Source organism: Schistocerca nitens, chromosome 3, assembly GCF_023898315.1.
Source record: "Schistocerca nitens isolate TAMUIC-IGC-003100 chromosome 3, iqSchNite1.1, whole genome shotgun sequence".
Lineage (NCBI taxonomy): Eukaryota > Metazoa > Arthropoda > Insecta > Orthoptera > Acrididae > Schistocerca > Schistocerca nitens.
Window position 1 is genome coordinate 535,101,525 of NC_064616.1, and position 26,960 is coordinate 535,128,484.

The window sequence follows — 26,960 nt, forward strand, 5'->3', positions numbered from 1 at the left end:
ATTAGAATAGAAACCCCACGAAGACAAAGTTGCTGTGGCAGGTATGAAACATAAACTCCGTTACTCGCTCGTTACACTTTAAGGACAGATGTTGAATGGGCCGAAACGAGCCGCCGCATAACAGCGTAGTTGCCTGCTAACTTCGAAAGAAGGTAGATGCGGTCCCTAGCGCAACTTATAACATCGTCGAAAATCAGTGCGGACGTGAGAGCTTTGGTACACCCTGTTAAACAAACGGAAAAATGGAGGCGGTACAATTGGAGAGCAATCCGCCTTCATCAACATGCATAAGCAATTCATTAATAGTTTATATATATAACTAATAATAAAAAAAATGTTGCATAACGCGAGATTCGATCCGGCGACCTACGGATTACGAACCCGAGCGCTTACCGCTGCGCCACGACGCTGTAGAACATTATTAATTGTAGAGAGTATTTCACCGCAACGGTTTCTTCTAACTGTCGATTTTCTCGACATCGGCTGAGAAGTGCATCTTGGTGCTTTGCCACGTTACACCTCCGGGCATGAGCTTTTATTATGCGCAGTATGAATCGAATCTGAATTTCACAATTGGCGGCCTCCCCTTGTTAGTATTAATAAGACTATGAACAAAAACTTTCTTCCTGCTATTTTGTCAAAAACTGACATTTTTGCGACAGTGCCCATGTACGAAATGCCAAGCTGATTCTCACAAAGAAGAAAGAAGCAACCAGCCACTGTTGATAAAACTGTTCATCTATGTAAACAGCTTCATTAACGGTTTCGAGCTGACATGTTCGTTTTCCGACAGCTGTTCACATTTATATTACATTTATCGTTGTTTGCATTAGTTGAAAAAACTTTCAACAACTAATGTAATATATGTGTGAACAGCCATCTTAAGACGAACCTGTCGGTTCTAAAACAGCAACGGCCTATAAACAAACAGCATTATTAAAACTGACTAGTTGCTGTTTTCTCCTTTGCAAGCTTCAACTTGTAAAAACTTTCTTATTGCCTCTTTGAACCAGTCAGTGGTGCTATGACGAACAACATAATTCTGTGGCAGCAGAAGAATACCTTCATTTCTGGATACAAGTCAGTTATACACTCCTGGAAATGGAAAAAAGAACACATTGACACCGGTGTGTCAGACCCACCATACTTGCTCCGGACAGAGGGCTGTACAAGCAATGATCACACGCACGGCACAGCGGACACACCAGGAACCGCGGTGTTGGCCGTCGAATGGCGCTAGCTCCGCAGCATTCGTGCACCGCCGCCGTCAGTGTCAGCCAGTTTGCCGTGGCATACGGAGCTCCATCGCAGTCTTTAACACTGGTAGCATGCCGCGACAGCGTGGACGTGAACCGTATGTGCAGTTGACGGACTTTGAGCGAGGGCGTATAGTGGGCATGCGGGAGGCCGGGTGGACGTACCGCCGAATTGCTCAACACTTGGGGCGTGAGGTCTCCACAGTACATCGATGTTGTCGCCAGTGGTCGGCGGAAGGTGCACGTGCCCGTCGACCTGGGACCGGACCGCAGCGACGCACGGATGCACGCCAAGACCGTAGGATCCTACGCAGTGCCGTAGGGGACCGCACCGCCACTTCCCAGCAAATTAGGGACACTGTTGCCCCTGGGGTATCGGCGAGGACCATTCGCAACCGTCTCCATGAAGCTGGGCTACGGTCCCGCACACCGTTAGGCCGTCTTCCGCTCACGCCCCAACATCATGCAGCCCGCCTCCAGTGGTGTCGCGACAGGCGTGAATAGAGGGACGAATGGAGACGTGTCGTCTTCAGCGATGAGAGTCGCTTCTGCCTTGGTGCCAATGATGGTCGTATGCGTGTTTGGCGCCGTGCAGGTGAGCGCCACAATCAGGACTGCATACGACCAAGGCACACAGGGCCAACACCCGGCATCATGATGTGGGGAGCGATCTCCTACACTGGCCGTACACCACTGGTGATCGTCGAGGGGGCACTGAATAGTGCACGGTACATCCAAACCGTCATCGAACCCATCGTTCTACCATTCCTAGACCGGCAAGGGAACTTGCTGTTCCAACAGGACAATGCACGTCCGCATGTATCCCGTGCCACCCAACGTGCTCTAGAAGGTGTAAGTCAACTACCCTGGCCAGCAAGATCTCCGGATCTGTCCCCCATTGAGCATGTTTGGGACTGGATGAAGCGTCGTCTCACGCGGTCTGCACGTCCAGCACGAACGCTGGTCCAACTGAGGCGCCAGGTGGAAATGGCATGGCAAGCCGTTCCACAGGACTACATCCAGCATCTCTACGATCGTCATCATGGGAGAATAGCAGCCTGCATTGCTGCGAAAGGTGGATATACACTGTACTAGTGCCGACATTGTGCATGCTCTGTTGCCTGTGTCTATGAGCCTGTGGTTCTGTCAGTGTGATCATGTGATGTATCTGACCCCAGGAATGTGTCAATAAAGTTTCCCCTTCCTGGGACAATGAATTCACGGTGTTCTTATTTCAATTTCCAGTAGTGTATACAGAGATGCGTTATTTCTTTCATTCTCCTGACAAATGTTGGATTTGGCTCTTAAAACGTTTCTACTTCAGCTGTTCAACTGCCTATCAGCAGATGAGTTACTTACTTTGCATGACGACGGGTTGTTATCAAACCAGTTGAAGACGATCTGTAAGTATGTCCGTACAGATTGCGTCTAAAGCACAGTAAGCAGACCTCAGAACAGTTACTCCGGCACACTAGCTGTGTGTTTACATATTTCTTTGCGATTAAATCCCTCCAACTGTATGAGTAACATGGCATCGATAGATGGAGATGTAGCTATCAAAGAGAAACGCGGTAAAATACCTCTACATGCTGCGGTTACTCCATTTCTCACTATCTAATGGGTTCCTTGGTGAAAAACGTTCAAAAGTCATCTTCTACAATTTCCAAAATTTTGAAAATTATTTAGTTACATGATACGGATGTCAGAAGATAATATTTTATAAATATTTTGGGCGAAACAAATAGTTGTATAAAACAAATTTACAATCCAACACAGACTCTGTAAAACTAAGTACGTTGCCTAAGATACGAAGCAAATGAAATAGAACACTGTATCACGTCTTGGGTAAACTCTATTACCAGTTCATGAAACAGTCATATTTCGATCAGGATGCCGTTGACTCTGACTATTGCTTAAGCAGGTATAAAGAACTTACAATCCACACGTGTAAGTGGACGTCCTAGTCTCAGACATAATAAATGTACGAGACTCTTTGTAAATTAATGAATCCAGCTTCTGAGGTATGGGGTATTTCACCTAACAGTTGTCCTTTGTAAATAAGTCTAAGACACATCGCCTAAATCCGTTGGAGATAAGTTTTTATTGCCTAAAATGAAGCAACATTCTGAGGACAATACGTGGAAATGACCTATGTAATGCACCGCCACCAACAAGAGAAATGTGAAGGCCGCGTTTATTCCTAGGAGTAGTCTGGCTCCCACTTAGTATCCATTGATGCTGTGTTATTCATAAAGGTGGAAGGATTTAATCGCGAAGAAAGATATTAACACGTAGCTAGTGTACCTGAGTAACTGTTCTATCGTCGCCTAACGTTACAGCCCTCTCGGCCAGGGGAATATTAGCACGTAAAAAGAACAAGGGCACATGTATTGCTTACTCTGATTGTCCGGCAATAAAAGCAACGTCCTTGGTGTACGGTTTGAGTCAATCTCATGAACTTTATTTACTATCACAGTAATTTATTCAGTCGAAGTCACGGCTTATTTCTATTTTGTTCCGACATCTACATAACAGTTGCACCTAACATTCCAACTCGTTAATTTTTGGCCTGCAGAGTCATAGTATGTTCAACACGACTATCAAACGACGAACTTATGGACTCTTTCTATTTCGTTTTGAGAACCGTCTTACTGTTGCACCTGGGCATTCCACTGTGTACTATTTCTCCATGTATTTTTTTTTTCCTCCTTGAATAAATGTTTTTCTTACGGTAGGACATATGCTGAACTAATAGCGCACGAAGCTAAATGGTACTTACCACTGACTGGAACAACGTCGTCATCAGAAGATACCGAGGAATCTGAAAATGAAAAATAATAGTTTGAAGTGAAAGCTGCGTCTACAGAAATCTTAAAGAGGGCGAACAAGTCTACAGAAATCTTAAAGAGAGCGAACAAGATGTTACATTACGTAGCACTCAGAAAAAGGTGAACGAAATGGACCATAACAAAACTTTTTAATCATTTGTCTGCTGAAATAAAATTGAGATTACACAAAATTACTGTTGAAAACTTCAACGAGCCGATAAGCCATAAATAAACAACTTTCCTGTTTTCTGTTAAAATCGACAGCGAGGAAGAATGGGAAACCGCACATTTTCTGTTAGTTTCTTTATATTAAATTCCAGCATCAACAGTTGCCTTATGTCAGGGCCATAATTAATTCAAACGTCGGCAAGTTGTGGAGCAGTTTGCGAAGGAAATAAAGGAGCTCAGGTTCTGGAAGAGTATACCTGTCACAAACGTCGTGATTGACGATAGATTTGACCTTTGACCACAGCTCTAATCAGCTCGTCTAACAAATAATAGTATACTGTTTACCAATACACAATCCCCTAGTCTCCTTGATAAAACGGTTTCCTTTGGTGACGATTATCGCTATAATCGCATCACGTTGCCGATTCCTGTCTTTTTTTGGAAATCTAGAAAGGATATACGAGGGCTATTCGCAAAGAAAGGTCCAATAGATTGCAAAATGGAAACTAAAGTGAAACTCCGATCAAAGTTTGCATAGATGTGGTGCACAACGTCACTAGTATGCCCATAGATCGCGTCACATCGCTCTTTGCAGTTCCGAGCGTACATTGTGCACGTAGTAATGCCTAGAAAATCAGGTATCCAAACAAGTACGCACATCAGAACAAGTTTTACCTCACCCCGGTTCCCAGAGCTCCTGAAGATAGACGTTGATTGTGGATATTGTATCAAAGACACCGTCCCATTGACTGTTCAGAGATTTAACTAAAACCGACGAAAGCTATAACCGTGAATGAGCAGTACCTATTAGACGGAGGGGGTCCGACAGCCGATCAGTTCCAGTCATTTAACCATGGAGGTAGTACACGGCTCGTGTTGTCTGTAGATCAACCATGCCTAGACGGACAATACCACGGTTCGATCGCGTCCGGATTGTCACTCTGTGCCAGGAAGGCCTCTCAACAAGGGAAGTGTCCAGGCGTCTCGAAGTGAACCAAAGCGATGTTGTTCGGACATGGAGGAGATACAGGTGACACGCCTCGCTCAGGCCTCCCAAGGGCTACTACTGCAGTGGATGACAGCTATCTACGAATTATGGCTCGGAGGAACCCCGACAGAAACGCCACCATGTAGAATAATGCTTTTCGTGCAGCCAGAGGAGGTCGTGTTACAACTCAAACAGTGCGCAATAGGCTGCATGAAGTGCAACTTCACTCCCGACGTCCATGGCGAGGTCCATCTTTGCTACCACAACACCATGCAGCACGGTAGAGAGGGGCCCAACAACATGCCGAATGGACCGCTCAGGATTGGCATCACGTTCTGCTCACCGATGAGTGTCGCATATGCCTTCAACCAGACAATCGTCGGAGACGTGTTTGGAGGCAAGTCGGTTGGGCTGAACGCCTTAGACAAACTGTCCAGCGAGTGCAGCAAGGTGGAGGTTCCCTGATGTTTTGGGGTGGCATTATGTGGGGCCAATGTACAGTCTTAGACATAAAAACTGGCCGCCGGCCGGCCGCCACAGAGACCAAGTCCGAGTCGTTCACTTAAGGTGGCCAATAAAACTGGCCGCCCCTGACAACTGTAAGTCCGGCCATCTGCACAATCTGGCAACACCGTAAGATGCGGAAGTGTTAGGAGGAAGTGTTATCTACTTCCGATGTGTGCTCGCAGTGTGTGAGCCCGTGGTCTAGCGGTAATAGTCGCGCATTGTGAACTGATAGTCGCCTGTTCGCGTCCACCTATATATATATATATATATATATATATATATATATATATATATATATATATATATATATATATATATATATATATATTACTACATTTCGGTCCTCGTATAAAGTTATGAGTCTGATTGAACATCGAAGATAATTCGCTTGACATTCTACCCACCAGCAATAACAAGTATTCCAGAAACAATTCCGCAGGACAGCTCGTGGCTGCGTCGCGATCATAACAGCTTCCGCTCGAGCGTTTCCTCGCGCTGCAGCGGCTACCGGCCACCGGCCAGACGCAACCCGCCGCCTGAAATCCGGCGCCGCCCATGTGAACGCGACGCGACGCTGTCAGTATATGTTTTGTCATTTTCGAATTTGAAGTTCTAGTTATCATCTTGCATACTTGAAAATCATGAACTACGGTTAAGCATTGTAAAATTGAGTCGCAAGTGGAAGAAGGTGTAACATCTGCAACACAACGTTTACTTTTGGTATAACAGAGGGGTGAATGCAGAGGAGGCAACTAGAAAGATTTGAACTGTGTGTGGAGCGAGTGCTTTTGGGAAAAATACGCCAGAAAAAGATATTCTTGTTTCAACAAAGATCGTTCTGGCATGAATGATTTTCCACATTAAGGAAGTCTCGACTACTGATACAGGTGATAGGTTACCATTTCACCATCATGCGACATTTGCAATCAACAGGAAAAGTTCAGAAGTCTGGCGTAGGAGTACTGCATGCTCTAATTCGAAACAACAAAAATCATGGAGTGACTATTATTGAACGTCATCAGGTCGCTCATTGAGCATTCGTATGCAGTACTGTTGTTGGTGACGTGTTATGATGCCTTTATCGTTAACTTCCTAAGAAGAAATGAAAGGCTGAGCCCCACCAAAAGACGTAAACTCGAGCAAAGAGTAGTGTGAACATAATATTTTACATCTGATAGCTCCAAAAGTGTGTTTTGGGCTACGAATTCTGCCCCACGGGGTGTGTGCAACACAGCTGGAATTTGTTGCCAACAACTAAGACACCTTTTGGTGGTAGTGTAAGGAAATCGAGCAACAAAACTACATCACCTGTGCTACTGCATGATGACGCACTCTGTTGATTTGAGAAACAAAACTGTCCAGGAGATTGATAGTAAAGTCGTCTCTCAGGCATTTGTATTGATATGGAAGTCCTCTCTCAAGCACATGTCCCTCTCGTCATATATTCGTAAAAATTTACCTTTTCCGCTCTTGATCGATCAACCGTCAAGGCAATTCACTTCTAGACGAAAATACTCTTAAAACTACACTGGTTTAATGACATCGTTAGAACTAGTGGGTTTCTACGGGCGTAGAATTTGTAAACAACATTAGCATTGTCAGATTGTTTTAGATATCGTGAAAGAAAATTGTGCTCCTGATTAATTTCTCTTTGGCGGTTACTGATGCGTTTAGTAAACTAATGGAAAATTTAATTAAAATATTCACTGTACTAATACAAATTAAATTCAGCTTACTACAGTAACAACACGACGGCAGTCTATCTTAATAAAACATTAAGTGTCTATAAGACGATTGATCCTATTTTAACGCGAATTAGTAGGATATTACCGACTTTTGACATCGAAAAGATCTGTATTTACTTCATTTCGTGTATCATTCGCAAGTATTTCGAAAATGTGTCATTTCATAGATAAAATTATGTATTCGCAACAAGAAAAAATATGTAGGTAGAAAACAAAAGTGGCATTATGAATTTGGCAGTACCGTAAGGTTTTCGTTCTGACACTAACAAGGTGAGGCCGCCAATTGTGAAATTTAGATTCGATTCATACTGCGCACAATAAAAGCTCATGGCCAGAGGTGTAATGTGGCAAAGCACCAAGATGCACTTCTCAGCCGTTGTCGAGTATATATATATATATATTACAATAAACAAATACTAAAAAAAAATTTGCATGGTGCGAGATTCGATCCAGCGACCTTCGGATTACGAACCCGAGCGCTTACCGCTGCGCCACGACGCTGTAGAAAGTTACAAATTGTAGAGAGTATTTCACCTGAACGGTTTCTTTTAACTGTCGATTACACCTCTGGCTATGAGCTTTTATTATGCGCAATATGAATCGAATCTGAATTTCACAATTGGTGGCCTCCCCTTGTAAGGGTTCCTGAAAGTAGCAAGACCAATTTTGCTCGAGCGTTGTCTTACGATTCCCTTATTGAGTTTGTATCTGCCTGCTTGTAGCTCTGCTACAAAAGAATTAAAAATCTGGCTTTCAGCGAGTCTCGAAAGGCGAACGAAAGCAGCTTGCACCTGGTAGCCAAGCATGTTACCTCAGAACTGGTTTTTTCCTAACGTGGGAAGACATCCTTTTGAGGTTCAATTGTTGGCAAATGTCAGTCAGACAGGTGCCGTTGGTCTAAACGTTTCGGTGTGTTGAATTTGTACCAATGATTTTTCTACAGGTTTTTTCTGTCCCAAATAGAGAGTTGAAGTCTCCCATTAGCATTTTCACGTCATCTTGGTGAACTTTGCTCATAGTATTTTGAGTGTGTTCCAGAATTTTTTCGACATTTTCAGTGTTTTTCTTATTTTCGATGTTGGTGGGGACATGTGCATTGATGAGTTTATATTTTTTACTGGGTCTCTTAATGGGCACAGTCATAAGTCGGTTGTTGATGGGCAGGCCGCGGTGGCCGAGCGGTTCTAGGCGCCTCAGTTCGAATCCTGCTTCGGGCATGGATGTGTGTGATGTCCTTAGGTTAGTTAGGTTTAAGTTCTAGGGGACTGATGACCTCCACTGTTAAGTCCCATAGTGCTCAGAGCCATTTGAACCATTTCATTGTTGATGGGTGTGATTTCTTTGACAGAGTTGATGATAGATCTGTGTTCGACAAAGTCAATGCCAAAGATTGGTACACCTTTCGCTACCTTTTGTTGTATTTTGCTCTTGAAGATTCAATGGTTTCCGTAATGCAAGGATTCATTGTCAGTTAGTCGTGGTTCTTGAAGAGCAAGGGTGAGAATTTTTTGTCGGTCGATTTCTTATGTGAGATTATTTAGTTTTCGTGTTTTGATCAATGTATCGATGTTTAGTTTTCAAGTGCATGTTTTCTGCTAGTAGGGAAATTTACCAGAGATCTTCGATATTCTCTGCCGTGCTAACCTGGACTCCCCAGAATCCGAAAATCCGACTGCCGCCTGTCGACAGGCGGGTTGTGTACCACCTGGGGTAATGTTGACTTTGCTTGCATAGTTCATGTTTGTTTGTGTCTCATTGGTTTGGCCTGGGTGATTCCAGGACCGGACAGGACCATAGGGTGTTGAAGCCTTTGCAACCAAATATTTTCAGCTGAGCTCATTGAGCTGATAGACGGTGACCAGAGTAGCGGTGATTTTCACTCAGACGTGTCTGGATTTTGGGTTCAACGGATTGAGTAGCCGTTCAGGATTGTGTTAGTATTTGGTTCACCCCAAGTATTTGATTTCCTCGGTACCACCCATATGGGGGAGGGTTTCCCCTATCCGTCACACTGGATTATTATTATTGTCATTATGTAATCAGCAAATCCGATATGGTGTATCTTCGAACCACTGAAATAGATGTGTATTGTTATAATTACGTTACATTGCTGCTAGTAGACATATTTCTCACTTTATCTTAGACAGTTGCTACCTGTTACTCCATCATAGGAATTTATGTGCGCAGCATTGTTGCAATACAGTCGTTCAAATTATACGATTTCTGTAGTTTCATTTCGATACCAGATCGTTCTAATCGGATTCAGTCAGTCAGTCTTAATGTGGATATTCGACTACGACCCTCATCATATGATAGGCTGGGTAAACCACATTCTTAATCGGACTGTTGAATCTAGATCACTTATCTATGACAGGGTCTGAACTCTTAAACACTGTGGAAAATAATAATCCAATGTGCTTATTACAAACACGTTATTTAAATATAAATATATGAACTAACGAGATAACAGTTTATTTACAGGAGCAGAGCCCCATCCATCATAGCAGAGCAGTGCGAGATTGGTTTCAGGGCCAAGAGAGGATAAAGCTGTTGCCGTTTGTTGCACGTTCGCCGAACATCAGCCAGATAGAGAATATGTGGGTAGAAGTAACAAGGTCATTGCCATGTGGACCTACAAATGCAAGCGACCTTTGGACGAATATAGAAATCGTATGGTGGGAAGTAAACCATCACGCTACACTGTCGACAACTTAATGAAATCAATGCCCCTACGCCTGCGAGAAATCTTACGTAATGGCCGTTGGTCGGTTGGTTACTAAAAGTATAGTCCACAAAACCCATGTGGACAATTTTCTGATAATCGGTCAAGCTTTGCTTTGTCGCAGCTCTTTAGCATAAAAGTCCATTTACTTTCAGTCTCCTCCTTACAATTCTTGCAATGCAAGGTAATTGAAAAATCTCATCCACTCGACGCCAACTGAGGAATTGACTGGTGCATGTGTTGTTCAACACACAGTAGTTGTCACCCTCACTGGAATCAATGACTGTTTGTGCGTATGTGTGTGTGTGTTTTCGTGTTCACGCACAATCTGAATCAATACTACTAACATTAGAGAGACAACCAACAATAAATATTGCATCAAATATGACTGTAAAGTATTTTAATGCGATGAAACTGAATTTTTACCCAACCCACGTCCTGCGTATTACGTTAAGTAAGATGTATTAACTCCACAGTATCGTTAGCAGAGACAGTGCGCTCTTGCTGTCGAGGCTCGCGACAAGTACAGCGATTAGCAGTGCCCAATGCCGCCGCGCTTTGTTTATGCTGGCTGAGCGTGGACACTGCAGCAGACGCTTCGCCATAAACTCAAGGAAATCACCTTGGCTCTAACAGCAGTGAGCGGATATCACTGCCTGCGTGTTCTTATAGTAACCAACGTGAGACTCTACTCACAGGTGCCATGGAGCAATTGCAACGGGTATCATGTCATTAGTCATCAGAATATCAACCAGTGATGAAATGTCCACTCTATTTGAATCCCACGAAAACAGGAACCTTATCAGAAAGGAATGTGAGGTGGTATTAAAATTTATCCAACATGCAAAAATTAACTGCAGGGTTTTCATGTATGCAGTAGTAGCACACAAGGAAATATTATGTCTTGGAAGCGTATATTTCATTTCCTCTTCTCATATTAACGCCCTTGTTTTAGTATGAAGTGAGAAAATAAACACGAAAAACTAAAGTTCCTGAGAAGTTTTTAAGTCATTATCTCTTCTCATATCACAACGTTTGTTTTTAGTATGAAGTAAAAAAATAAATAGTTTAGGGTTCTGAAGCATAGTATGACACCAGATTCTTATCGTAGGCGCTGTCGGAAACGCAAAAACAGGGAGCTGTCCATCCTTTTGTCCAACAGGCTGTTTCCTTTCATGCCTTACTCTTGCTAGGAGATTCTTATTTAAGGACTTGTGGGCATCAAGTTCTTCAGCAGAATAAGCCTTATCTTATTGTGCTAATTACGGTACGGAAAAAAATGCAACAAAGACGAGTTCCCCTGAAGCAGTGAGGATATTTGCACATGTCTGTATTCAGCAATGACTGCCAGCTGCCACAACACTTCACAGAAACCATGCGGCAGGCAACACAACTGTGCGTGCGCTTCAGACTTCATTCAGTAAGCCGTCAGGAGATGGATGGAAACGTCAAATTAACGTCGCTTTCCGAGTCGTACTCAATCCAGAATGAGGTGTTATTAAGGTAGTTGAGCGTTCTAGCAATTACACTTTCATAATTCCAATATGAGTATCCCGACAGCCAAAAGAACCCGTTAGTGTGAAACCATCGGGAACTGCATTAATAGCAAACTGCAAGAACTTGAGGCAATACGTCGACTCTTTTCTTCGCTGGGTGACCTATTACTGTTATTTAGGATTCTCCGTGTCCTAGTCGTAATGCAAATGGAACTTCAGAGGCGCTTTCCGCTATTCTTGACAAACATCAGCAACTTGTAATCACTGCGAGTTACAACTGCGTGATGATAATGGTTCAGGTTGTCAATAGTTGTGGTGGTGCTATGCTGTCAAACTGCTTACAGTAACGTTAATGTTGGCGCACATAATTTAGCGCTGACTACCTACTTAAGTAAAAATAGTGTTGTAGCGTCGTCGCTTTTCTTTATTTATCCTCAGCTTGAGTAATACAATTTTACGAACATACTACACCATTCGCGAGCTGCTAATGATACAGTATGACTACAGAGGTCATCGTGTGGGTGTTACATTAATTCTGCAATGAATTGCTTAGCAAATATTACCCTCAGCTATGCAGCTGGAATGACTCATTACACGGGTACTCTATGTTGCATTTGGTTAAGTGACCAGTTCGCTGCAATCCTGCTTCTACTGTTCGTAAATACTACTATACACTTAAAAAAATGGTTCAAATGGCTCTGAGCACTATGGGACTTAACTTCTGAGGTTATCAGTCCGCTAGAACTTAGAACTACTTAAACCTAACTAACCTAAGGACATCAGACACACCCATGCCCGAGACAGGATTCGAACCTGCGACCGTAGCGGTCACGCGGTTCCTGACTGTAGCGCCTAAAAACACTCGGCCACCCCGGCCGGCATACTTGTATGCTGACCATCCGTTATTTGACTAAATATGAACTACAATCTGATTCGCATATATATGACATGGGTTATCGCCTGCACAAAGTAATGACTAAGGGTTGGATCCCGCTGAAGTCCCGTTACATTGATGGCAAGACAAATGTTCGCAAATCTCCTGTGCTGCCTCAACAAGCAATTGCATCTTAAGTATCGAAGGACCGACGTCCACACTGTCACAGCGCGTTGAAATACAGCAACGATGGCAGATGAAAATTTGTGACCGACTGGGCTTCGAACCTGGACCTCCTAGTAACTAGACAGACGTGCTGATCACTGCACTATTATTAATTTTTTTTTATAGTTTGAGAAGACTTTCAGCACCAGGTAGGCGGAGGCGAAGAAGGCAGGTGTCGCAGATCCGAGGCCTCGCCGCAATGCTTCCCCCGCACCTGTCACTGAGCAGCTGCATTAATCCCACGTATTCCATGTTTGCACCCATATATTCCTTTAAATTGAAGTAGTACTTATGGTGAAATAAATTACAGTTGCCGCCTCCAATGGCGTGCGTTCCTTGTAGAACATAACTATCACTGTGAAAAGGGTGACGGAAAAACACGTAACAAACGTGTCATTCAGCAATATATTCATAATTTAGGTTATTATGCACTGGATGCATATGAGGTCTGTAAGGAAGCCATATAATTTTCAACAAATAAAAGAAATTTCGGCGCCGGATGGGTTTTGTCAAATTAGAACAGTTCTGAACTTAGAACCAACGTAAAAGAATATTCCAGAAATAAAAAAAGTGAAAGAATAGTATTCTGCTTCTAATAAATAAACTGTCCCCCTTTTTGTAGCCCACACAAAGCAATAGATAAAAAAAATTAGATACCATTCCTTATATTTGCTATTCTCCTTCAGCTCGAAATGTTCTTCTTCGACATAAAACATGTACTCTTCTAAGTTCTAAGTTTTGCTTGTTACGACGTAAAACCCAAACGATCCCAGATACCACGAGTAACTGCTATTCGTAACATTTCTAGTCGGGTTGTAAAGCTTCCGTTACCGGTATATGACATTCTGCGGTTCTGTTGATAGTGCTAATTTCTTCCTAGTCCAGTTCTAAATTCTGATTCTATTTTCACATAACAAGATGTGCGCTACAGTTTCTACAAGCCGACATTTGTGGCAGTATGGAGATTGTCTCAATTTGATTTTCCATAATCGTTCCGCTGTGGGTATGGTTTCGTTTACAACGTCGCACCATACCGCACTGACTCTAGTTGGCAGAATGTTATTGTTGATATTTTTCCTGACGTTCCTCCAGTTTGTTGTAGGTTATTATACCGGAATTGGTTTTGTGAAGACGATGTCTGGTAATATAATAATCATAGACGGTTCCAGTGCTGGTTTGTGCTGGTGGAAGTCTTATACAGCTCCAATCGCCATAGTACTTTCGGACGTAATCTAGGCTGGCATGCTACATTAACAGGAGCGTTCCTATCCCCAGGATCTAACGAGAGGAACATAAGTTTCGTGATGCCTGTCTTAGTGGGATGTATTAGTTTAAAAGCACGTCTTCAATTCCAAGTCCTCCGGTTTGCCTCTGCAATGTCGCCGTGTGGAAGGATACTTTGAAGATATTTTGTTTCCACACATACCAAGAGGCTACAGCTAATAATTTATGTGCAGCCACCTGCGGTATCGGTAAGACTGCTGCGACATGATATATTTTGCTAAGTATGTATGTATTTATAAACTGAACTTTCTGCTGGCGGTCTAACGATCGCATGTCGTTGTCCTTCAACAAGGTTCCGATGACATTATGTTTGCGCTTCCAACTGTTCATAACCATGCGCTTGGGATTCGCCCTTAACCACAATCCGAGTTCGAGTCTCCACTCGCTCGCGGATACATTGTATCCCGCGATGGTTCGGACGATGACGGGCGTCTAGCACTGAAAACTTTCGATTACCCGTCGAGACCCAAATAATCATACAGGATGTTTCAGGAGGAATAGTAAATATTGTAGGAAGTGGTAGTATAGACAAATTGCAGAAAAAAGCCATATAACATGTGACCAATTTTTTATTGCGTACATATAGCTGGGTTCAACGCATTTTCGTTTCGTATGTTGGTCCTTACGGCACCCTGTTGTCTACACTTCCTTGAAAATGAGCTTCCAGCGTTATTGGAAGAGTTTCATTTGGCTACAAGGATGCGTATGTTCCTTCAACATGACGGGACTCCTGCACATTCTAGTCGTCAGGTGACACAGTATCGAAACCTAATATTTCCTGTAAGATGGATCAGTAGATATGGGCGCTTTTCTTGGCCTTCAAGGTCGCTGAGCCTTATCGCTTTGGATTTTTGCCTGCGGGGATGGTTAAATGCGAAGTCTACAAAGAAAAAGTAAACCCAAGAGCCGATTTGATCGTTCGGATTATGAATAGTGCAGTCCTCATAAAAGAACGCAAAGACGACCTCAGAAGAACTACACGTGGTGTTATCAAGAGAACTCAAATGTGCATTGAAGTTGGTGGGGGAAGTTTTGAAAATAAACTCTGAACGTCCTCATTTGCCTTTGCTTTGAGTTTGTTAGGGTTACGTACTAACAGCTGTATCTCTGTACTCAATAAAAAGTGGACGCATTTATTTGGAATTTTTTATGCAATTCTTCTGTATTACCACCTGCTAAAATATCTATTGTTCCTCCTGAAACACCCTGTGTATGAATATATGTGTGTTGTCTGTTCTTTCGGACATGTCCGAAAGAAAAGTCACTACGAATCCGGGTTCGAACCTGGTCAGAGACAAATTTTCATCTGACGCCGTTGTTCTATTTTAATGCCCATGACAGTCTGGACATCTGTCTTTCAATCTTTAATTGTTTAACAAGGCTATTTCGATTCGTAGTGTTTGTTCTTTCGGAAATGTCCGAAAGAACAGACACACACACACATACACACACACATTTTTATCTTAAGTGCTATTCGGAAAATGTTCGGCAATACAGTGATAGTGCCGGACTGGAGCTGCATCAACCTACTCCTTTCACTAGGTATAGTTGTAATTTTCTGAACAATTCCTGTTTAAAAAATGACAGCGACAGTGCCTCTCATCGTTTACTTTGTCGGAAACCTGCTTCTTTCTGCCCTAGCCTATACTATAGCAATGAGTGATTGCTCACATTCTTGATACCTCACTGGACGTGCTACTGCAACTGAAGCCAAAGATTCAAATCCCGCTGGATAAGTATGTTTCAAGTCAGATGGTTTTGCTCCTCCCCTTTGTCATTGAAAACGATCACAACGAAATTAAGTATAGGTATCCTATGAAACCCTTGAATTCATATTGCGGTGCTGTGAAGATGGAAAAAGTAGTTTTTCACAATTATCAGATGACAGATGGAATTTGTCAGATTCCACTAATTATGATTGCATTATTAACTGTTAGTTCACAGGCGCTTTTCTGCCGCTAATTGTAACTGTTATTTGAATGTTAGAACTGGAGGAATAGAAACATCAAATTTTCGCCATATGGAATGGTCGAATTCACCTTAAGTCTTCACGTTTCGAGCAAAGGCAGAATGTCCGTCAGGAAAGCTGACAACAATAAACAAGGCCATGCCTGTCTTCTGGGGGATATGCCAATGACAGTGATCTCAATAACAATATTGTACAGCAAAGAGACATTGCCAACTCAACCACTGGAGAAGCTCCAAAATTGTGAATCGCGTCTGGTGAATACGCTTTCAAGGTTTCGGTCCGATGAAGACAGTAAAACACAAATAATTGTCGCAGTATTAATTTATGACATTTAGTTTGCATTCAGTACATCGATGTATTACAAGTAATTGCATTCTAGCTCCAAAACCTAGTTACAGAATGTGAATAAGACTCATTGACATATAATGAGGGTCTTGCGGCACTAGCCACCCGCAACTGTGAGACGAAGCTACAGTCACTTCTGAGGTCACTCACAGAACACATCAGCTGGTATCCTTCCTGGAAGTATAACTGATACTTGGCAACAGCGCAGAATATGTTTGGCAACTCTGTGACCGACGAGTTACTTCCTTGATGGCATAGAACTATCCTGCTAAATTCACTTGATATTATCGTGTCATTTCAATTGAATACTGTGGGTGATTTTCTCTTGAGATGTGACATAAGGAGATCAGTTAATGCTTTTGAGTCAACGAAAGTGGTTCCACACGGGAAATACAACTACTCTCGTATCTTATGTTGCGATTTATCTGCCATAGCGGCAACTGAGCCAGTAAGTACAGCAAAGGCCCGCACCTGTTCGCTAGCTCCTTGGTAAAGTGCTTGCCTGTCAGGTGCACGCTGCCTTTGTTCGCCTTTCAAGACTCGCTGAAAACCAGATTTTTTAGTTCTTTTGTAGCAGAACTACAAGCAGACAGATACAAATTCAGTGTGGGAATCGTAAGACAACGCTCTAGCAAAATTCGCCTTGCTACTTTTAGTAAACCTTAGTGTCAAAGCAAAAACTTTACGGTACTGCCAAACTCATAATGCCACTCTTGTTTTCTGCCGACATATTTTTTGTTGTTGCGAATACGTAATTTTATCTATGAACTGCCACATTTTCACAATACTTGCGAAGCAAATCATGTGAAGTAACACTTCACCAACTTGTTGGGAAGGTGGAAAAAGCACTACCCTTTCTGGATGCTCTCTGTATCTTCCTGGATGTCGAGGGGTTCTAGTAATACGATCTTCGAGTAAGTGGTTAGAGATGCAGAAGCTAGTGGTGAATGAACTCATAGATGAGCTGAATGCGAGAGACTACTCTTGAAAAGAATAAGCAGACGATTTATTCACAGTAAGACTCAGAAAATTTGCTAGTACTGTTAAACCTATGTGCACTGAAGATTACGGAAAAGTATTTAAAGACGAGCCCCACGAAAATTGATGTAGTATTATTTATGGAGAAGCATGTCCAGCACACATACTGAGAAATTATGTTTCTCGATGAAACTGTAGAGAGACTTGTAGTGCATCTAGCGGTAGCCCTGGATGGAAAATTATTATGAAACCTCGCATAAAGAATATGTTCCACTGCGAAAGATAATCGTATAAGCACTAGAAGCTGCTGTAGGGTAAACTGGGGTCTAAACCCAGTACGTACTGGATATACACCTCTGCAAAAAGACCAATGATAATTTGTTGGCCTACAATAAGAACAAAGTTGAACAGAAGGTGGCTTCGATGAAACTGTAGAGACTACAGAGACTGCCGTGCGTTCACAAACAGATGGGATTAGCAGCCCTCTTAAAATGGATATTATGCTAGACGTGCCTCCAATACACCTGTGGCTTAAAATGGAGGCAGCGGCAGGGACATAAAGGCTAAAAATTGGAAATAACCGGATATAGTTAGAATATACGGAATCCCAAATCAGTATTGCTATGGCTGGGGAAATGCCGACTAAGTATACAATAGCTTATAGCTGTTTCAATAAATCTTGCCATGTAATAGTTGGAAGCTGGGAGCAGTGGAAGAACGAACCACAACACCGTGCAGGAGACATAATATAGTGGTTTACTGACAGGTCGAAAACAGATGAAAGTACCAGGTCTGGTGTACTGCCTAGAATCTCTTTAAGGATGATGGCCACAGTACTACACGGTATCTTCTATCAGCATGTGCACGGAGGAGAATTAGAGTAGACCCTACAAAAATCGTAACATCTACTTTTATTCAGGCAGCCAAGAAGCTCTGAAATATCTATCAGCCCCTGCAACTAGATCGAAGGTCGTTGCAGAATGCCATGAAGCATTTTCTTTCGGACATGTCCGAAAGAACAGACACCACACATATATATATCCATATACAGGGTGTTTCAGGAGGAACAGTAGATATTTTAGCAGGTGGTAGTGCAGACGAATTGCATAAAAAATTCCATATAAATGCGTCCACTTTTTATTAAGCCGGCCGCGGTGGTCTCGCGGTTCTAGGCGCGCAGTCCGGAACCGTGCGACTGCTACGGTCGCAGGCTCGAATCCTGCCTCGGGCATGGATGTGTGTGCTGTCCTTATCTTAGGTTTAAGTAGTTCTAAGTTCTATGGGGACTAATGACCACAGCAGTTGAGTCCCATAGTGCTCAGAGCCATTTGAACCATTTTTTTATTGAGTAAAGAGATACAGTTGTTAGTACGTAACCCTAACAAACTCAAAGCAAAGGCAAATGAGGACGTTCAAAGATGATTTTCAAAAATTCCCACACCAACTTCAATGCACATTTGAGTTCTCTTGATAACACCACGCGTAGCTCTTCTGAGGTCGTCTTTGCGTTCTTTTATGAGGGCTGCACTATTCATCATCCGAACGATCAAATCGGCTCTTGGGTTTACTTTTTCTTTGTAGACTTCGCCTTTAACCATCCCCGCAAGCAAAAATCCAAAGAGGTAAGGTCCGGGGACCTTGAAGGCCAAGAAAAGTGCCCATATCTACTGATCCATCTTCCGGGAAATGTTAGGTTTGGATACTGTGTCACCTGACGACTAGAATGTGCAGGAGCCCCGTCATGCTGGAGGAACATACGCATCCTTGTAGCCAAATGAAACCCTTCCAATAACGCTGGAAGCTCATTTTCAAGGAAGTGTAGACAACTGGGTCCTGTAAGGACCAACATACGAAACGAAAATGCAGTGAACCCAGCTACATGTACGCAATAAAAATTTGACACGCGCTATATGGTATTTTTTCTGCAATTTGTCTATACTACCATCTCCTACAAGATTATCTATTCCTCCTGAAACATGCTGTATAATTACTCAGGTCTCGACGGGTCATCAAAAGTTTTCAGTGCTAACCACCCGTCATCGTCCGAAACCTCGTGGGAATACAGTGTGGCCTCGAGAGAGTGGAATAATGGACCGGGGGAATTTGCGTCTGACGAGGAGCGCGTGTAGATAGGTGCTGCAGTGAGGTTGGCTGCTGTGTCCCGACAGTTTCCACCGTCGGGGGTTCGAGTCCTCCCTCTGGCATGTGTGTGTGTGTGTGTGTGTTGACCATAGAGTAAGATAGTTTAAGTTAGATTAAGTAGTGAGTAAGCTTAGGGACCGATGAATTAAAGCGGCTTGGTCTCATAAGTTCTTACCACAAATTTGCAAAACTTTAAATCCAAAATACTGCATCTCGGTTCTTACAATATTGCATTAGGTGCGCCCTGGTTAGATGTAACTGAAGAGAGACTCCAACTGGGATTGTGGTTAAAGGCGAATCCCAAGCGCATGGCCACGAACAATTGGGAGCGGAAACTAAATGTCATCGGAACCTTGTTGAAGGACAACGACATGCGATCGTTAGACCGACTGCAGAAAGTTCAGTTTATAAATACATACATACTTAGCAAAATGTATCATGTCGCAGCTGTCTTACCGATACCGCAGGTCACTGCACATAAAATATTAGCTGTAGCCTCTTGGTATGTGTGGAAACAAAATATCTTCAAAGTATCCTTCCACACGGCGACATTGCAGAGGCAATGACTTGCAGAGGCAGAGGACTTGGAATTGAAGACGTGCTTTTAAACTAATACATGCTACTAAGACAGGCGTCAAGAAACTTCTGTTCCTCTCGTTAGATCCTGGGGATAGGAACGCTCCTGTTAATGTAGCATGCCAGCCTAGATTACGTCCGAAAGTACTATGGCAATTGGAGCTGTATAAGACTTCCGCCAGCACAAACCAACACTAGAACCGTCTATGATTATTATATTACCAGACATCGTCTTCACAAAACCAATTCCGGTATAATAACCTACAACAAACTGGAGGAACGTCAGGAAAAATATCAACAATAACATTCTGCCAACTAGAGTCAGTGCGGTATGGTGCGACGTTGTAAACGAAACCATACCCACAGCGGAACGATTATGGAAAATCAAATTGAGACAATCTCCATACTGCCACAAACGTCGGCTGGTAGAAACTGTAGCGCTCATGTTCTTATGTGAAAATAGAATCAGAATTTGGAACTGGACTGAGAAGAAAATAGCACAGAACAGCAAGAAGTCAGATACCGATAACTGAAGCTTTACAATCCGACTGGAAATGTTGCCCGTCCGCAAAGAATAACAGTTATTCGTGACATCTGGGATCGTTTGGGTTTTATGTCATAAGAAGCAAAACTTAGAACTAAGAAGAGTACATGCTTTATATTGCAGAAGAACATTTTAAGCTGAAGAAGAATAATAAATATAAGGAATGCCATTTTTTTTATCTATTGCTTTATGTGAGCTACAAAAAGGGGGACAGTTTTTTATTCCCGGAATATTCTTTTACGTTGGTCCTAAAATTAGAACTGTTCTAATTTGGCAAAACCCCTCCGGCTCAGAAACGTTATTCATTTGTTGATAAATATATGTCTTCATTACAGACCTCATATGCATCCACTGCATAATAACCTAAATTGTGAATATATTTCGGAATGAATGTTTGTCATGTATTTTTCCGTCACCTTTTTCACTATTATAAGTTATTTTCTACAAGGAATGCACGCCATTGGAGGCGGCAACTGTAATTTATTTTACCTTAATTACTACTTCAATTTTGTTCTACAATTTAAAGGAATATATGGGCGCAAACATGGAATACATGGAATTAATGCAACTGCTCAGTGACAGGTGCGGGGGAAGCATTGTGGCGAGGCCTCGGATCTGCGACACCTGCCTTCTTCGCCTCCGCCTACCTGGTGCTGAATGTCTTCTCAAACTATAAAAAAAAATTAATAATAGTGCAGTGATCAGTACGTCTGTCTAGTTACTAGGAGGTCCAGGTTCGAAGCCCAGTCGGTCACAAATTTTCATCTGCCATCGTTGCTGTATTTCAACGCGCTGTGACATTGTGGACGTCGGTCCTTCGATACTTAAGATGCAATTGCTTTTTGAGGCAGCACAGGAGATTTGCGAACATTTGTCTTGCCATCAATGTAACGGGACTTCAGCGGGATCCAACCCTTAGTCATTACTTTGTGCCGGCGATAACCCATGTCATATATATGCGAATCAGATTGTAGTTCATATTTAGTCAAATAACGGATGGTCAGCATACAAGTATGCCGGCCGGGGTGGCCGAGTGTTTTTAGGCGCTACAGTCAGGAACCGCGTAACCGCTACGGTCGCAGGTTCGAATCCTGTCTCGGGCATGGGTGTGTCTGATGTCCTTAGGTTAGTTAGGTTTAAGTAGTTCTAAGTTCTAGCGGACTGATAACCTCAGAAGTTAAGTCCCATAGTGCTCAGAGCCATTTGAACCATTTTTTAAGTATATAGTAGTATTTACGAACAGTAGAAGCAGGATTGCAGCGAACTGGTCACTTAACCAAATGCAACATAGAGTACCTGTGTAATGAGTCATTCCAGCTGCATAGCTGAGGGTAATATTTGCTAAGCAATTCATTGCAGAATTAATGTAACACCCACACGATGACCTCTGTAGTCATACTGTATCATTAGCAGCTCGCGAATGGTGTAGTATGTTCGTAAAATTGTATTACTCAAGCTGAGGATAAATAAAGAGAAGCGACGACGCTACAACACTATTTTTACTTAAGTAGGTAGTCAGCGCTAAATTATGTGCGCCAACATTAACGTTACTGTAAGCAGTTTGACAGCATAGCACCACCACAACTATTGACAACCTGAACCATTATCATCACGCAGTTGTAACTCGCAGTGATTACAAGTTGCTGATGTTTGTCAAGAATAGCGGAAAGCGCCTCTGAAGTTCCATTTGCATTACGACTAGGACACAGAGAATCCTAAATAACAGTAATAGGTCACCCAGCGAAGAAAAGAGTCGACGTATTGCCTCAAGTTCTTGCAGTTTGCTATTAATGCAGTTCCCGATGGTTTCACACTAACGGGTTCTTTTGGCTGTCGGGATACTCATATTGGAATTATGAAAGTGTAATTGCTAGAACGCTCAACTACCTTAATAACACCTCATTCTGGATTGAGTACGACTCGGAAAGCGACGTTAATTTGACGTTTCCATCCATCTCCTGACGGCTTACTGAATGAAGTCTGAAGCGCACGCACAGTTGTGTTGCCTGCCGCATGGTTTCTGTGAAGTGTTGTGGCAGCTGGCAGTCATTGCTGAATACAGACATGTGCAAATATCCTCACTGCTTCAGGGGAACTCGTCTTTGTTGCATTTTTTTCCGTACCGTAATTAGCACAATAAGATAAGGCTTATTCTGCTGAAGAACTTGATGCCCACAAGTCCTTAAATAAGAATCTCCTAGCAAGAGTAAGGCATGAAAGGAAACAGCCTGTTGGACAAAAGGATGGACAGCTCCCTGTTTTTGCGTTTCCGACAGCGCCTACGATAAGAATCTGGTGTCATACTATGCTTCAGAACCCTAAACTATTTATTTTTTTACTTCATACTAAAAACAAACGTTGTGATATGAGAAGAGATAATGACTTAAAAACTTCTCAGGAACTTTAGTTTTTCGTGTTTATTTTCTCACTTCATACTAAAACAAGGGCGTTAATATGAGAAGAGGAAATGAAATATACGCTTCCAAGACATAATATTTCCTTGTGTGCTACTACTGCATACATGAAAACCCTGCAGTTAATTTTTCATGTTGGATAAATTTTAATACCACCTCACATTCCTTTCTGATAAGGTTCCTGTTTTCGTGGGATTCAAATAGAGTGGACATTTCATCACTGGTTGATATTCTGATGACTAATGACATGATACCCGTTGCAATTGCTCCATGGCACCTGTGAGTAGAGTCTCACGTTGGTTACTATAAGAACACGCAGGCAGTGATATCCGCTCACTGCTGTTAGAGCCAAGGTGATTTCCTTGAGTTTATGGCGAAGCGTCTGCTGCAGTGTCCACGCTCAGCCAGCATAAACAAAGCGCGGCGGCATTGGGCACTGCTAATCGCTGTACTTGTCGCGAGCCTCGACAGCAAGAGCGCACTGTCTCTGCTAACGATACTGTGGAGTTAATACATCTTACTTAACGTAATACGCAGGACGTGGGTTGGGTAAAAATTCAGTTTCATCGCATTAAAATACTTTACAGTCATATTTGATGCAATATTTATTGTTGGTTGTCTCTCTAATGTTAGTAGTATTGATTCAGATTGTGCGTGAACACGAAAACACACACACACATACGCACAAACAGTCATTGATTCCAGTGAGGGTGACAACTACTGTGTGTTGAACAACACATGCACCAGTCAATTCCTCAGTTGGCGTCGAGTGGATGAGATTTTTCAATTACCTTGCATTGCAAGAATTGTAAGGAGGAGACTGAAAGTAAATGGACTTTTATGCTAAAGAGCTGCGACAAAGCAAAGCTTGACCGATTATCAGAAAATTGTCCACATGGGTTTTGTGGACTATACTTTTAGTAACCAACCGACCAACGGCCATTACGTAAGATTTCTCGCAGGCGTAGGGGCATTGATTTCATTAAGTTGTCGACAGTGTAGCGTGATGGTTTACTTCCCACCATACGATTTCTATATTCGTCCAAAGGTCGCTTGCATTTGTAGGTCCACATGGCAATGACCTTGTTACTTCTACCCACATATTCTCTATCTGGCTGATGTTCGGCGAACGTGCAACAAACGGCAACAGCTTTATCCTCTCTTGGCCCTGAAACCAATCTCGCACTGCTCTGCTATGATGGATGGGGCTCTGCTCCTGTAAATAAACTGTTATCTCGTTAGTTCATATATTTATATTTAAATAACGTGTTTGTAATAAGCACATTGGATTATTATTTTCCACAGTGTTTAAGAGTTCAGACCCTGTCATAGATAAGTGATCTAGATTCAACAGTCCGATTAAGAATGTGGTTTACCCAGCCTATCATATGATGAGGGTCGTAGTCGAATATCCACATTAAGACTGACTGACTGAATCCGATTAGAACGATCTGGTATCGAAATGAAACTACAGAAATCGTATAATTTGAACGACTGTATTGCAACAATGCTGCGCACATAAATTCCTATGATGGAGTAACAGGTAGCAACTGTCTAAGATAAAGTGAGAAATATGTCTACTAGCAGCAATGTAACGTAATTATAACAATACACATCTATTTCAGTGGTTCGAAGATACACCATATCGGATTTGCTGATTACATAATGACAATAATAATAATCCAGTGTGACGGATAGGGGAAACCCTCCCCCATATGGGTGGTACCGAGGAAATCAAATACTTGGGGTGAACCAAATACTAACACAATCCTGAACGGCTACTCAATCCGTTGAACCCAAAATCCAGACACGTCTGAGTGAAAATCACCGCTACTCTGGTCACCGTCTGTCAGCTCAATGAGCTCAGCTGAAAATATTTGGTTGCAAAGGCTTCAACACCCTATGGTCCTGTCCGGTCCTGGAATCACCCAGGCCAAACCAATGAGACACAAACAAACATGAACTATGCAAGCAAAGTCAACATTACCCCAGGTGGTACACAACCCGCCTGTCGACAGGCGGCAGTCGGATTTTCGGATTCTGGGGAGTCCAGGTTAGCACGGCAGAGAATATCGAAGATCTCTGGTAAATTTCCCTACTAGCAGAAAACATGCACTTGAAAACTAAACATCGATACATTGATCAAAACACGAAAACTAAATAATCTCACATAAGAAATCGACCGACAAAAAATTCTCACCCTTGCTCTTCAAGAACCACGACTAACTGACAATGAATCCTTGCATTACGGAAACCATTGAATCTTCAAGAGCAAAATACAACAAAAGGTAGCGAAAGGTGTACCAATCTTTGGCATTGACTTTGTCGAACACAGATCTATCATCAACTCTGTCAAAGAAATCACACCCATCAACAATGAAATGGTTCAAATGGCTCTGAGCACTATGGGACTTAACAGTGGAGGTCATCAGTCCCCTAGAACTTAAACCTAACTAACCTAAGGACATCACACACATCCATGCCCGAAGCAGGATTCGAACTGAGGCGCCTAGAACCGCTCGGCCACCGCGGCCTGCCCATCAACAACCGACTTATGACTGTGCCCATTAAGAGACCCAGTAAAAAATATAAACTCATCAATGCACATGTCCCCACCAACATCGAAAATAAGAAAAACACTGAAAATGTCGAAAAAATTCTGGAACACACTCAAAATACTATGAGCAAAGTTCACCAAGATGACGTGAAAATGCTAATGGGAGACTTCAACTCTCTATTTGGGACAGAAAAAACCTGTAGAAAAATCATTGGTACAAATTCAACACACCGAAACGTTTAGACCAACGGCACCTGTCTGACTGACATTTGCCAACAATTGAACCTCAAAAGGATGTCTTCCCACGTTAGGAAAAAACCAGTTCTGAGGTAACATGCTTGGCTACCAGGTGCAAGCTGCTTTCGTTCGCCTTTCGAGACTCGCTGAAAGCCAGATTTTTAATTCTTTTGTAGCAGAGCTACAAGCAGGCAGATACAAACTCAATAAGGGAATCGTAAGACAACGCTCGAGCAAAATTGGTCTTGCTACTTTCAGGAACCCTTACAAGGGGAGGCCACCAATTGTGAAATTCAGATTCGATTCATATTGCGCATAATAAAAGCTCATAGCCAGAGGTGTAATCGACAGTTAAAAGAAACCGTTCAGGTGAAATACTCTCTACAATTTGTAACTTTCTACAGCGTCGTGGCGCAGCGGTAAGCGCTCGGGTTCGTAATCCGAAGGTCGCTGGATCGAATCTCGCACCATGCAAATTTTTTTTTAGTATTTGTTTATTGTAATATATATATATATACTCGACAACGGCTGAGAAGTGCATCTTGGTGCTTTGCCACATTACACCTCTGGCCATGAGCTTTTATTGTGCGCAGTATGAATCGAATCTAAATTTCACAATTGGCGGCCTCACCTTGTTAGTGTCAGAACGAAAACCTTACGGTACTGCCAAATTCATAATGCCACTTTTGTTTTCTACCTACATATTTTTTCTTGTTGCGAATACATAATTTTATCTATGAAATGACACATTTTCGAAATACTTGCGAATGATACACGAAATGAAGTAAATACAGATCTTTTCGATGTCAAAAGTCGGTAATATCCTACTAATTCGCGTTAAAATAGGATCAATCGTCTTATAGACACTTAATGTTTTATTAAGATAGACTGCCGTCGTGTTGTTACTGTAGTAAGCTGAATTTAATTTGTATTAGTACAGTGAATATTTTAATTAAATTTTCCATTAGTTTACTAAACGCATCAGTAACCGCCAAAGAGAAATTAATCAGGAGCACAATTTTCTTTCACGATATCTAAAACAATCTGACAATGCTAATGTTGTTTACAAATTCTACGCCCGTAGAAACCCACTAGTTCTAACGAT

At 42.4% G+C, this 26,960-nt stretch overlaps 1 protein-coding gene across 1 annotated transcript in view; it reads right to left on the reverse strand.

Moving 5' to 3' along the window:
• The window catches only part of LOC126248452 (glycosyltransferase-like protein gnt14), a 154,802-nt gene that overhangs the window by 67,477 nt on the left and 60,365 nt on the right, over positions 1-26,960 (reverse strand). The window contains exon 3 of the mRNA XM_049949443.1: positions 4,036-4,077. Coding sequence (XP_049805400.1) covers positions 4,036-4,077 — 42 coding nt within the window. The remainder of the gene's footprint in view (positions 1-4,035; positions 4,078-26,960) is intronic.